Source organism: Salmo trutta, chromosome 30, assembly GCF_901001165.1.
Source record: "Salmo trutta chromosome 30, fSalTru1.1, whole genome shotgun sequence".
NCBI lineage: Eukaryota > Metazoa > Chordata > Actinopteri > Salmoniformes > Salmonidae > Salmo > Salmo trutta.
This window is the reverse complement of record NC_042986.1, coordinates 22,353,698-22,368,289: the sequence shown is the minus strand read 5'-3', so window position 1 is coordinate 22,368,289 and position 14,592 is coordinate 22,353,698. Positions and strand designations below refer to the sequence as shown.

At 42.4% G+C, this 14,592-nt stretch overlaps 2 protein-coding genes and 1 long non-coding RNA gene across 3 annotated transcripts; 1 reads left to right on the top strand and 2 right to left on the bottom strand.

Moving 5' to 3' along the window:
- Positions 1-36: 36 nt before the first annotated feature.
- LOC115168279 (transcription factor HES-5) lies at positions 37-2,614 on the bottom strand. Its single transcript, XM_029723408.1, has 2 exons — positions 1,329-2,614; positions 37-1,206 (listed from the first exon to the last, which is right to left on the bottom strand). The coding sequence occupies exons 1-2, from the start codon at positions 1,374-1,376 to the stop codon at positions 784-786; spliced, it is 471 nt and encodes a 156-aa protein (XP_029579268.1). The 5' UTR covers positions 1,377-2,614; the 3' UTR covers positions 37-783.
- Positions 2,615-8,110: 5,496 nt separating this feature from the next.
- On the bottom strand, positions 8,111-10,096 carry LOC115168280 (uncharacterized). The gene is made up of 3 exons (XR_003870646.1): positions 9,904-10,096; positions 9,157-9,324; positions 8,111-8,811 (listed from the first exon to the last, which is right to left on the bottom strand). It is a non-coding gene; the product is annotated as an uncharacterized LOC115168280 (long non-coding RNA).
- A 403-nt stretch (positions 10,097-10,499) lies between these two features.
- icmt (isoprenylcysteine carboxyl methyltransferase) lies at positions 10,500-14,515 on the top strand. Its single transcript, XM_029723405.1, has 5 exons — positions 10,500-10,758; positions 11,196-11,284; positions 11,708-11,877; positions 12,120-12,337; positions 12,641-14,515. The coding sequence occupies exons 1-5, from the start codon at positions 10,543-10,545 to the stop codon at positions 12,824-12,826; spliced, it is 879 nt and encodes a 292-aa protein (XP_029579265.1). The 5' UTR covers positions 10,500-10,542; the 3' UTR covers positions 12,827-14,515.
- Positions 14,516-14,592: the final 77 nt, after the last annotated feature.

Below are 14,592 nucleotides of genomic sequence, written 5' to 3'. Positions count from 1 at the left end.
TATAACAGAGAAAATAGAACCAAAAATGTAAATGTAGAGAAACTTCAATTGAGGTTAATTTATTTTCAAAAGCTTTATGACATGTCGCTCCAAATAGTGTAATTGAAATCAATAAAGGGGAACAAACAAACTTACACAATCTCGTGTTGAATACACAAAATCCCTTTATGAATGGTGTCTCTTCGAAGTTAGAATGAACATTTTAGCATTTTCCTTCAACATTGAATATTTGTATTATTAATAACACATTTTACATAATCATGACATGATGTACATTTAAAGTAGATTCATTGGATCCATTTGTAGTATAATATTCATACATCACCAAATTGATACATTGTATCATTGTGACAATTCATTATAAATATTATTTTTTTTAAATGCAAAACAAAAAACAGGTGTCACAGACACTAAAAAAACTGTCGCAACCCATTATGGATTAGACATACAATAAAAGTATGTTATTAGCATAATACTTTCAGAGTTATCGTTCTCAGACAAGAACATGCATAATAGTAACACTGTTAATTCAGTGTACATTTTCATATACAGAGTATGTATCCAAACCAATCTGAATCATTTCATAGAACCCTTCCTTTCAAAGGAATACTGGCAAAATATGCCCTTGCTTCATCTGGATGAAGACTATCGACGTAGCATCTCTTGCCAAATGCAAAAGAATTAGCCCTCCGTCACTCCGAACACCACTGTCCATGCCTGTCATAATATAGACTGGCCTGTCCAATTCCGTTTGTCTGACATGAAAAAGTCTGAAGCATTGCTCTACCAGGGCCTCCAGAGTGGATGGGAGACGGGGCTCATCACACCCTTGGTGGTGGCCTGGTGGACTGGGGAGCCCGGCGGGGAGAAGGACCTGGGAGCCTGACTGTGTTGGCTGGATTTCTGCAGGCTCTGGAAGTGGCTCAGCAGCGAGCTGTAGGACTGTGTCTTAACCTCACACTGAGACAGGAAGCTGACTGCGTCCTGCACACAGCGAGAGTAGCCCTCATTGGCTGCTGCAGTGGAGGAACTTCCTGCCTGCTGCTGGCGGCTCAGGAAATAGACAGTCATCTCCAAGATGTCGGCCTTCTCCTGCTTGGATTCGGGCTGCTGGCGGAGGAACTCGGGACCCAAGAGGGACTTGAGCTGCTCGATGCTGGTGTTGATGCGATCCCTACGCATCTTCTCCACCACTGGCTTCCTTATCTGCACAAAGAGAAAACAAGGAACAATTTAGTCAACTTGTTCTGCCCTGTACTAGTATCAACAGCAATAGATTAAGAACAAAATGTATTTATGTATTCAAAGACTTAAAAGCATTTGTTTACCTTAGTAAGTGAGAGGTGCTGCTTAGGGTTAGTCATCTGTCTAATCATAGTTGGTGCCAATGGATAGAGCAGTAGTAGTTCTGTTGAGCTGAAGTCTCAGTAAAGAGCCAATTGGATATGTGCTGTCTTCCCTCTGGTTCTCCCTCCTATTTATACTCTTAAATCTCCATATGAATGTGTGGGTCTTGGGCTTGTTGGAGTTTCTCACAGTCCGGAGCCAATGAGAGGGCTGGGAAGGGCATTGATAGATGCTGGGCTGCCACATGCTCAATGAAGTGTTTATTGCTGAGGGGACAAAGAGTGTGCCTCCAGGGAGCAGGTGGAGGGATGGGGAGGGAGAGGGATGGGTGGGATGGAGGAACAGGCAGGGAGAGGGAGGGGAGGGGGCGGACATGGCGCCGCGTTGTGGATCTGGGAAAGTGGTGACCCCAGAGGAAGGAGTGTGCTCGTCTCTTGCCAGGATCACAGAATAAAGGGTGAGCACAAAGTGTTTTGGCACAGGGCACACGTGGGTGTGAGACTGAGATAGGACTGTGAGTCAAATAGCTCATGGGGCTACTGTGTGTCCACTAGCTTAATCAAACAGGTTGCTTTCAATAGCCTAACTTCATATCCATGAGGATCTGTTCATACCCTTGGATCTTTGGTGCCATGTCATGTAAAGATGTACTAATGGGGTGATGATTGTGCAACATTAAGTTTTAAGTTTGACTTTGGTGAGATCTGTATATTTGTCAGGTAGTAGATTTATGTGTTATAAACATTGCACAGTTGTAACTGCCATGAATAGTCTGCATTGTAACCCAGTATATATCCATAATTGAGTTTTGTAAACCAACACATGTAGATATAGATTGCCAGCGTTGCTACAGCACACACCTGCTTGCCCTGCCTGTGTCCCAGTCACACGCTCCCCCTTCCTGCCCCAGTGGAACGTGAGAGCCGCCGTGCTCCTGTGCTTCCCACACTTCAGTGTTAATGACACTGGGGCGAACACACAAAGGAAGTGTGCCCCGTCAAACAAAGCTCGAGTGACCAGGGCCCCCCTCCTCCCTACTGCCCATGCACTGTGCAGTCAACAAGGCTCTCACAGGGATCTCACAGGAACACCATCTGGACAGATAGGACACTTAGGACACACCCAATGGACCATGTGAGACCTGCTCTGTGAGAAACAGGGAGATGAAATAGAACGAGTGAGAAAGTAAGAGAAGGAAATAAAATAAAAAGTCAAACTTCAAAGTCTTAGATATTATGATGACTATTTGACTAATACATGAAAATGTACGATTTTATATTAGAAACTGGGTGTTTCGAGCCCTGAATGCTGATAGGCTGACAGGGTACAATGGGTATGACAAAACATTTATTTTTACTGCTCCAATTATGTTGGTAACCAGTTTATAATGGCAAAAAGGCACATCGGGGGTTGTGATATATGGCCAATATACCACGGCTAAGGGCTGTATCCAGGCACTCCGCGTTGTGCATAAGAACAGCCCTTAGCCATGGTAAATTGGCCATATACCAAACCCCCTTGGGCCTTATTGCTTAATTATACTATTACCACCAAATCAAATAGTCAATACGAATTACTAATTTCAATTTTAGCAATACCATTTTAAAGGGCACCTCCAACCTGTTCATTTGGATCAGGGCCATTGTATTTAATTAATTCATGCACTTCTTATTGCCACACGAGATACACAGAGTTATCCTCATTTCAAAGCAGGCAAAACACAAAGATCTCACAGCACATCCAACATGATAGAGCTCTACGCTGACCTTTTTTACAAGAAGCACGTGTGCGCCTAAGTTGAAAACTATTGGCGCACACAAATAAATTTAGGAGCACAATGAAAAATATTTGAGGTAATGAAGCTAGAATTGTAAATTTAAATTCCAGGTCGTACAGCAAAATATTTAAGCGCATATGTGAGTAAAACGGTCGCACTGTAGAGCCCTGCATGAAGGACCGACAGACCCGGTAAAGACCACATTAAATGGACCTGGATATTAAACTGATGATGTTTATCTATTAATCTTATGGGAGGTATATACTCTAGGGTTATTTAACATATGTTTCCATTCTTTGTTCCCACAGTGGTAAAGAGAGAAAGTGCACTGACAGGGTGGAGAAACTTTACACGGCGCTCAAGAGCCAACGCCACAACGGGGTCTCCAGCACAGACGTGTGGGACAAGACGGTCTCCTTCTCAGTCAAGAGTCCCCTGCTCTTCCACAATGGCTACTCAAAGTACTCCAGAGATACTCTACGACTGTCTCCATTACCTGCTGAAGATGTTGCCCCACTGTTTATCCAGTTAGGATCTCCATGGAAACACCAAAACCAGCAGTGGGATTGAGCATAGTAACATTGAGCAGTTCTTGTAGCCTATGCAAAGTTACTCTCACACCAAATCCATCTTTATCACTGGAAGAACTAAAGATGTGGACTATGTCAATTGTTGTGGACTGTTTTGCAACTAAAATGATTGGGATATTTTTTTTTTACGATAAAATTATGTATATATTTTTCCAGAGACTATTATTGATAAAGTGATTGACCTTTAATCTATGGTATTTTGTAAAAATAGAGTTTAGTCTCTATACTGTATGTATATGCTGTCCTGACTGGATATCATAAGGTGAATGCACCAATTTGTAAGTCGCTCTGGATAAGAGCTAGATGCTAAATGACGTAAATGTAAATGACTGTGATATTCTTTGGTCAATAAAATAACCATAAAATGTGCATTGTAGGACTTAAGAAAAGCATGAATTGCTTCAGTATTCCTTGCAGAGATGTTCATTGAAGACTACTCTATGAAAAAAGAGTTGAAACTAAAAGCCATATTCCTGCATACAAAAGGAACAATATTGTTTTTTATGCCTATGCTTATGTTGAAATAAGTATAGTATAGGCCAAGGGCACAACTTTGGTTTTAGAAGTGGGGGGGACAACAACAATTATTTTTTTATCCAGTCGGATAAACACTCCAAACAGCCTACCCGACCGCTCGGAGGCGTCCACGTGGTCCTAAAGCACACCATTGCCTTGTTTGGTATCACATTCCAATGATAAAACCGTGGGGGTCAAAAATGCAATTTCATAATGTGGGGGGGACATGTCCCCCCTTCCCCAGTGAAAGCTTCGTCCCTGGTATAGGCTACAGTAGAGCCTCGTGGCAGGCTAGATCACGAGTGAAATTATATTTTTGATATACAATGTAAAACATTGATTGTAAAGAAAACGGATGTCTGCTTTTTTTGTTCATACTCTGTCATTTCTTCTCTATTGCTTACTAAATCACTTGACAACTATGGATCATGATAAAGAGTACACATTTCTTCAATAAGTATTTCCCTAATAACATAATAGTCCTACATTTGCAGCTCTACTAGCCAGTCTTTTCGTATGTTCATGTAACCTATACATGCAAGCAGGCACACATTCAACCTTACCGAACTCAACACACAGTTTGCATATTGCTATTTTGCTGGTAGCCAACAAACAAATGAGAAAAGTGTTGCTTTTCTGTCTACTATTTTATGTAGATAATACTCAGTCTTATCTGGGTAATAAATGCATATTTTCTTCTTACAGTTCATTTTGTAGAAGGCCGACCGGGGTACTGCACGCTGCCATAAGCAACATAAGCAATTATCCTGTGTGCGATTTTAACATAATCGGTTCAAGGACATACATCTGGTGTATTAGACGTAATTATTGGTATCATGATTGTCTTCCACAAATGGTACCAAGAATATGCGTAATCCTTGCTTCAGGGCCTGAGCTACAGGCAGTTAGATTTGGGTATGTCATTTAGGCGAATATTGAAAAAAAGGGGGCTATCCCTAAGTTAAATTGTGATTTTAATGAATGGAGCGAATTTGGTGCGGGAGCTTTTTTTCCCTGTGAGCGAGGCGGTTTTTAGCTGAGCGGTAAGGAGAGTGGCGGTACTGCAGTTTAACTGATGCCAAGCCCAGAAAGACAATTACATTTACAAAATTCCTAAAATGATACTTTTGTTATCACCTTTGTGCCAAAAATATCTATATATTTTTTCCATGAATTGTCTTTGATGGTTATTATTTTTTTATCAATCACAGCCAAAGTTATTAACGTTTTATATCCATGCTGTTACATGGACGAGATTGGCTCACATGCACACGGAGAAGGAATGGAAAAGTGGAATCACTCATGCACTCTCGTCCAGTACCTGCGCTTAGTGATCTAATATCACACAGTCTCAAGTGAGCGTAATTTGTTTTCGTGGCTGAATTATCATAACTGTTTGTGGCTAGACAAGCTAGCTAATTGAGTGTCTTGATAATGACAATCTAGCCAGCTAATGTTAATTTATGTGCACAGCCGCTAGGTTAATTTAATTCTCTAGCTAGCATTTCATGCTAGCTAGCTAGCGGTTTCCACTAGATAGCACAGCCACAAAGTCAAAATGGTCTGTCGTAAAAAATGCATATAAACAAAAATGAGCTTTTTGGTCTTAATTTAAGGTAAGGTTTAGACATACGGTTAACGTTAGGTTTAAAATATGATTTTAATATGATAAATTGTAGAATATAGGCAGGGTTTATAACTTTGTGGTAACTGTGGTGCGGCAGTGGAGCCTAGTGGTTAGAGCGTTGGGCTAGTAACCGGAAAGTTTCAAGATTGAATCCCCGAGCTGACAAGGTACAAATCTGTCGTTCAAATCCAAATCAAATTTATTTGTCAGATACACATGGTTAGCAGGTGTTAATGCAAGTGTAGCGAAATGCTTGTGCTTCTAGTTCCGACCATGCAGTAATATCTAACAAGTAATCTACCAATTCCACAACAACTACCTTATACACACAAGTGTAAAGGAATGAATACGAATATGTACATACAAATATATAAATGAGTGATGGCCGAACGGCGTAGGCAAGATGTAATAGATGGTACAGAGTACAGTATATACATATGAGATGAGAAATGTAAGTTAAGAAAACGTTATATAAAGTGGCATTGTTTAAAGTGGCTAGTGATACATCTAATTACATCAAGATGGCAAGATGCAGTAGATGGTATGACGTACAGTATATACATATGAGATGAATAATGTAGGTTATGTAAACATTATCTAATATAAATAATATAAAGTGGCAAGTGATAAATTGATAACATAAATTTTCCCATTATTAAAGTGGCTTGAGTTGAGTCGGTATGTTGGCAGCAGCCACTCAATGTTAGTGATGGCTGTTTAACAGGGGGGTCCTCACCTCCTCCCTGTAGGCCGTCTCGTCGTTGTTGGTAATCAAGCCTACCACTGTAGTGTCGTCTGCAAACTTGATGATTGAGTTGGAGGCGTGCATGGCCACGCAGTCGTGGGTGAACAGGGAGTAGAGGGCTGAGAACGCACCCTTGTGGGGACCCAGTGTTGAGGATCAGCGGGGTGGAGATGTTGTTACCTACTCTCACCACCTGGGGGCGGCCCGTCAGGAAGTCCAGGACCCAGTTGCACAGGGCGGGGTCGAGACCCAGGGTCTCGAGCTTAATGACGAGTTTGGAGGGTACTATGGTGTTAAATGCTGAGCTGTAATCGATGAACAGCATTCTTACATAGGTATTCCTCTTGTCCAGATGGGTTAGGGCAGTGTGCAGTGTGATGGCGATTGCGTGTCTGTGGACCTATTGGGTCGGTAAGCAAATTGGAGTGGGTCTAGGGTGTCAGGTAGGGTGGAGGTGATATGGTCCTTGACTAGTCTCTCAAAGCACTTCATTATGACGGAAGTGAGTGCATCAGGGCGGTAGTCATTTAGCTCAGTTACCTTAGCTTTCTTGGGAACAGGAACAATGGTGGCCCTCTTGAAGCATGTGGGGACAGCAGACTGGGATAAGGATTGATTGAATGTGTCTGTAAACACACCAGCCAGCTGGACTGCGCATGCTCTGAGGATGCGGCCGGGGATGCCGTCTGGGCCTGCAGCCTTGCGAGGGTTAACACGTTTAAATGTTTTACTCACGTTGGCTGCAGTGAAGGAGAGCCCGCAGGTTTTGGTAGCGGGCCGTGTTAGTGGCACTGTATTGTCCTCAAAGCAAGCAAAAAACTTGTTTAGTCTGGGCATCGTGATCCGCGACGGGGCTGATTTTTCTTTTGTAGTCCGTGATTGACTGTAGACCCTGCCACATACCTCTCGAGTCTGAGCCGTTAAATTGCGACTCCACTTTGTCTCTGTACTGACGCTTAGCTTGTTTGATTGCCTTGCGGAGGGAATAGCTATACTGTTTATATTCGGTCATGTTTCCGGTCACTTTGCCTTGATTAAAAGCAGTGGTTTGCGTGAATGCTGCCATCAATCCACGGTTTCTGGTTGGGGAATGTTTTAATAGACACTGTTGGTACGACATCACCGATGCACTTGTTAATGAACTCGTACACCGAGTCAGCGTATTCGTCAATGTTGTTGTTTGCAGCAATGCGGAACATATCCCAGTCCACGTGATCGAAGCAATCTTGAAGCGTGGAATCTGATTGGTCGGACCAGCGTTGAACAGACCTGAGGGCATGAGCTTCCTGTTTTAGCTTCTGTCTATAGGCTGGGAGCAACAAAATGGAGTCGTGGTCAGCTTTTCCAAACGGGGGGCGGGGGAGGGCCTTATATGCATCGCGGAAGTTAGAATAACAGTGGTCTAGGGTTTGGCCGCCCTGGTAGCACAACCGATATGCTGATAGAATTTGGGGAGCCTTGTTCTGCCCCTGAACAAGGCAGTTAACCCACTGTTCCTAGGCCGTCATTGAAAATAAGAATTTGTTCTTAACTGACTTGCCTAGTTAAATAAAGGTAAAAAATAAAAACTAGTGATCACCCTACTAGATAACTAGCTAACATGACTGTACTTGCTATTGTGTGACTCTGAAAAAGAGTGTGTGTAAATGGTTAGCAGGCTATTTACTTATAGGCTACTAACTAGTCATGTAATGATGTTTGCTTGATGGTGGGGAGGGGGGCTGAAAGTTGGACTTTCTAAGTCTGTGTTTACTGTTTCTGTTTCTCATTCCAAACAGCCTACCAGTTTATGAATCTGGAGACACTGGAGGTGTTTGGGGTGGAGAGGACAGTGGACTCATTTGCATTTGATTTGCATTTGATTTGAAACCGGGCTGCATCCCGGGCGTGAGCCAACAGCCCAGCTCTGACCGACGGCGAAGTCAGCTCAAAATTCTTTGATTGCTTTGATAAAAACAATTTATCTGCCTTCCCAATGAAAAATAGTTTGAAAAGTCAAACATATATTTACATAAAATAGATGTATGTTTCTGAATGATGCACCATGCTGCTTTGTTAACAACATGACTGAGTGGCGCAGATTACTGTTCCAATTGAGAAGGGCGCTCTTCCCTCACCGCTTTTTACCGTTCACGTCACTGACCATAGCTGGGTGCACGGCAGCTCAGGTTAATAGAACTCCCTCAGTGTTGGCACTGCTACTTCCTACCTGATGGGTAAGAGGACATCACACACAGAATTAGGAGTCTTCCCCTATTTACATGTTTGGGTGTATGTGTCAGAGGTGAGGGATGATAAGCCAGTGTTTGAGAAGATGCGTCTGGTGTGTTAGGAGTTGTGGATGCACTCCAATTTCCTGAACAGAAAGGTGACATTAAGTATTTCTCTACACCCTAACCATTACCCCCTACTGTCACCCTGGCCTAGTCCCTTACTTTCAAAACAATAACCCATAAGTTTCCAACATGACCTGATGTGTGTGTGTGTGTGTGTGTGTGTGTGTGTGTGTGTGTGTGTGTTACAGGAGGAGTTGAAGGGGGAGCATGCCTCGTACCTGTGGCAGCACCTGGATTTCCGCTCCATGATGGCCGACTTCTTGCAGTTCCTGTTACCACGAAAACCAAGCGACGTAATCATGTTCGCCTGTGAAGACTTCTCCCCTGGGGGGCCTCTTCAACACCTCTTCACCTTGAGGACATACTGTGGCTTCCTCTCAAAGGCCCTTTAGTGAGGACAATACTATTCTGGTTAGCAGTTGTCACTAGTATGTACAGTGGCCCTCGAGCTCTAGAGTATTGTTTTTACATTTTGTAATACTGTTTTTACTGTCTACTGTTTTTGTTTGCAATTGTTAGATATCACTTGTTAGATATTACTGCACTGTTGGAGCTAGAAACACAAGCATTTCGCTACACCTGCAATAAAATCTGCTAAACATGTGTATGTGACCAATAAAATTTGATTTGATTTGAATACAGCGCCCCTATCAGTCATCATTGGGGTTAACGGTTTTCCACTAGTTACCACAGCCACAAAGTCGAATTAGCAATATCGTAAAAATTCATTTAAAAAAAAAAGTGCTTTTTGGTCTTCATTTTAGATTACAATATGTAGGCATCTCGCGCCGAACTGCAGATGTGCGTGCTGTCAAAGGCACTCCTCTTTTTTGATAAAAAAACATTAATGTGTCAGTTTGTCACTTTCACGAAGTTGGAGTAATAACATGTTAAACTACTTAAGACATTGGCTTTAATGTAGGTTGTACTTTTAGAAAATTAACAAAAAAGGAGTAATTTCTCACTTCTCTCATAGGGTCATTTACTTCTCAAACCCCCGGTCTGGTTTGCTTGGTCTGCTTCACAAGCGTTCCCGAAAGTCTCTCGATGTTGTGCCTCTGGGTTTAGAAACTCTGTGGCGCTATTGATTCTTCACATATGAACATCTGGTGTCACGTGATCAAGGGCTTTGTCCTTTCATATATGCAGTCATTGCTCTCTGCTATGTCCTCTGCTAGACAGTTGCAAAAGTGATGTCTGGTCAAACATTTCTTGCTGGCCTTCAAGAAGTGACCTTTGATAATATGGCTTTAAAGCGCCATCTACAGCCAATAAATAGTAAAAGGTCCTCTTTCACGTCACGTATATAGGCGTTCCAGGTAGGTAGTCTTTATTAGAGTCGCGCTCGAAGTTGATCACATTTCACAACCCCTGGATAAGTTTTTAACGTGTCAGGAACCACATAAATAGAATAAAGCAATCTTCTCAGATGCGCTCAGAAGATTGCTGCCGTATTGATGTGGTTCCTGATGAGTGTGTGTGATGATGAAGTGATCATATGCATCTGCGCAGCGTGACCACCTGGAACGCAGCCAAGATTAGTGAGTAAATTTAGCAATTGTGGAAAACTCGCGAGAGCCCATAGGGAGTAACGGTACTTCATCATGGCAGGCAAGTTGGTGTTAGAGGGGAAAATAAGTATTATAAGCTTTCTTTTAGGACTGGGTGTTGTTATAATTCCCCTTATTAGAACATTCGCTGGACATCTTGACTGGGTATTCGACTATCTCACTGGAGTGAGGGGGAAAATAGCTATTGCTGTGTACATCGCTGTTATCAATGGCTTCTTGCTTATCATATACAAGGGACCTCTATATAAGGTAAGCAAGCTAACTAACGTCTGAAAGAAGATGGATAGCTATAACGTTAACTAAGCTCCTTAGATAGCTAGCCATCTTGATTTCTATTTTATTTGCCCATTAGCCAAAACGCCAGTCAGATGGCTAGGCTTTAGCTATCTAAATTATTGGTACATTTTCATTGCCCCTCTTCTTCCTAACAATATGTTGTGCTAGCTAGCTAATCCTATTATCTGAATTGGATTGAGACAGCTGTCAGCTTGATTGGCTAAAAATAGAGCCCTAAACTGTAAATTAGATAACACTATTGAAGTTAGACAGATATGCTATGCCTAAGAGCATGTTATTGTGTTAGCTATTGATTTGGAGCCAGCTTTCTACTTGTATAGTTAGATAACTAGCTAGTTAAACAAATTGAAAGTATAAATGTTTCCTAAGCATACTCTTCTTTCTCCCAGGTTGCTGTGCGAGCCTGCTTCCTTGGCTTTACTTTTGGGTGTGGCTTGATCATAAGCTTTTCCCAAACCACATGGACACACTTTGGCTGGTAAGCATTAAACAACTTCTTGCAAAAAGTTTCTTAAACAGAACGAAACGGGGAAGTACCTACCTACGTTTGTCCAATAAAAACTCTAGTTTTGCTCTGTTTGGTTGTTAAACGGTTTCCGTAATGAATAAACCTTTGTACATGCTCTCCTCTCTCACACAAGCTCTCTGGGTTTGTTCAATATTACAGGTGACTGCTGACTGACAGATCTACAAAGAACCATTTATCATAAATAACTTATTTGAGCAGTCAGTCAATTTACCCATGATACATTAGGGTTTTGATCCTCTCGGACACTGCCTCTTTTTCTCTCTCACGTATATATATATATACACACACACACACACACACACACACACAATACTACTGTTGTTAGTTCGATACCTGTTATGCATAGTTCTCAGTCAATGCATGTCTTTGCAGGTACATGTGCTCCTTGTCTTTCTTCCACTACTCCGAGTACCTGGTGACAGCCATCATTAACCCCCGCAGCCTGTCTCTGGACTCATTCCTTCTCAACCACAGTGTAGAGTACACCGTGGCTGCTGTGTCCTCATGGGTGGAGTTCACCATAGAGAAGCTCACTGTCCCAGGTCTGTCCTCCATACCACACTTGGGCTCAATGGCCGTGTTCCAGCCCGACGACATTGCTTGCGTTGCATTGCATCAACCAATGATTGTGTGCCACGTCATCAAATGCAGTCGGGCAGGCTTCTGCGTTGTAGTCAGCCTGGAACGCAGCCAATAACTTAACAATGTCTCAGTTGAAATGGGCATGACATGTTGTCACAGTAGGAGTTAAATGTCTTAATAGGCTGTACATTTTGTGTCTCAGAGCTGAAGCAGCTGAGCTGGCTCAGCCTGGTGGGCCTGGTGATGGTGCTGTGTGGGGACTTCCTGCGCAAGTCTGCCATGCTAACGGCCGGCTCCAACTTCAACCACATCGTCCAGAACGAGAAGGCCCAGAGCCACGTGCTGGTCACGGATGGGGTCTACGCCTTCTTCAGACACCCCTCCTACGTGGGATGGTTCTACTGGAGCATTGGCACACAGGTACCGGCCTATTCTGTCAATAGCTAAGGAAACTCTTGAATGGCACAGCACGAGTTGCAAAATTCTGGAAATGTTCCCAAAATGTCCGGAATCCGGAATCCTCCAACTGCGATTTCTGGAAATCCTTGCAGTCTCGGGAAAGTTACCAGACTATTGCAACCCTTGTCACAGCAATATTAGCATGCAGGCTAATACATAAGCTAAACTCTGTTCCCTTTTAAGAATCCAGACATGTTTGTTTCTTAAACATGTTCCAGTCAAGCCCACTACGCTGATTTCACTTTTCTATGTCCAATGTTCCAGGTGATGCTGTGCAACCCTGTCTGCATCGCGGGCTATACCATGGCAAGCTGGCGCTTCTTCCGTGAACGGATCGAGGAGGAGGAGCTTTCTCTCATCCATTTCTTTGCAGAGGACTACCTGGAGTACAAAAAGAAGGTGGGCACCGGCCTGCCGTTTATTTCAGGCATCCGCATCAACAGCTCCTAGGTGTGAGAGATGGAGTCCTGGATGTATGAAAATGGCAGGCAGACAGACAGGCACTGTGAGGGGCAGCCCTGGTCAGCGTACTGTGGATTAGCCCCTGTGGTCGCCCGCCCTGGGGTGCTTAGAGCTCACGGAGACTGACACCTATGAGTGTTGTGAAGGGCTCCCATCCCCATACCACCCCAAAGGCCTGGGTAGAGTCACTCAAAAAGAAACCACACCTCCCCATATATTCAACCACTGTTTTCTCTTTTGTTTGGTTAAATTGACTACTAGAGACTTGAGTTTGTATTTTTCTTTAGTCTCCAATGTTCTGATGAAGGCTCCCTTTTCTGTTTTTTCCTTAGAGAGGAGTTGAGTATCTTAAGGCCAGGCACCACACCCTAATAGGGTATTTCCCCCCCCCCCCCACTTAATCATATTACAATTAACTTTTACCAGTTGAATGTGGACATATAATATTTTTGTCTTTTTCTGAAACATTGTATACAAATATGCAAATTAGATTATACCATTAAATATTTGCATATAACACAAACCAATTTTTCGGGACACTGGATGAAGTAAAAATCAACCTAAATATTTTGGTTTTATTTTGTTAAGACACTCTAGGACTCTTACACATATCTGATTGTGTCATCAACATATCAACAATTCCCTATGTATAAGTCTGCAGAATACATCTAAAGATGACCACAGAAAATAAGTTGGCGTTTGGGAAGAGTGTGATTTTTCAGGAAATGGCAGTAAGACAAGGACTGAATTAAGACTACCAAACACCCATTTACACCCAATCACTATATCTTCAAAGTAACATTCACTAAGAAATTGACTTTTAAGCGATGTGATTTCAATGTTGTGAGCGTTCAAATTATGGATGTATGTCCATTTAAAAGTGGTTACAGTTCATGACATTTTGATGATGTTAGTATGATAAACTAACGAGAATATTTTTATAAACCTTTGGATATTTTTTACTCTTTGAAAATACTAATATTAATTGACAAATACCCCCCCCCCAAACTTTAAATTGCTACGTTTGTGCAACATTTTAGCCTGTGGTGCCTGGCCTTAAGTGGATGCTGAATTGATTTTAGCTTTGGTTACTGAGTCAGAAGTGCTGTAATGAGCCTGGTTGAGTTTCTGCTATTCCTTGTTTATCTGGCATATCACAGAGTCATCATTATTAGGCCTCAGCGTTGACATCAGAATGGTTTTACACAGTATTAGGGATGCACACAGGGCTCTAAAGTGTGACCCAATTTGGTTGCATATGCAGTTTTAATTTGGGAGTACCACTACGGGGGAAAAAGTTTCCATTTTTATAACAATTTGTTGTAATGATAAGGTTTTGCTGTACCGTTGTTTCCTGGGTGCAGATTCGTTAGCGTCATGCTTGCACCTTTACTACAGCAAAAATTGCTTGTTTTTAATATAAACAGTAAAAAAAATCTGACCCATATAAGAGATACTTTTGAGATGGGGGAAACTCCACTGGAATCGTATTGTCGCCCATGCGGCTTCAATGGGGCCACATGGTGCATGCTGGGTCATTCTGGGACAAGGACATTTCTAAAATTTCAGGTTGTGCACTTAATGTTTTAAAGTTTGGAGCACCAGTTTTACCCATTATTTATTTTTTATGTAGAGCCCTGGATGCTAAATTTATCAGCCCTCATACATGCATTACATGACCAAAAGTATGTGGACACCTGCTTGTCGAACATCTCATTCAAAATCATGAGCATTAATATGGAGTTGGTCTCCCC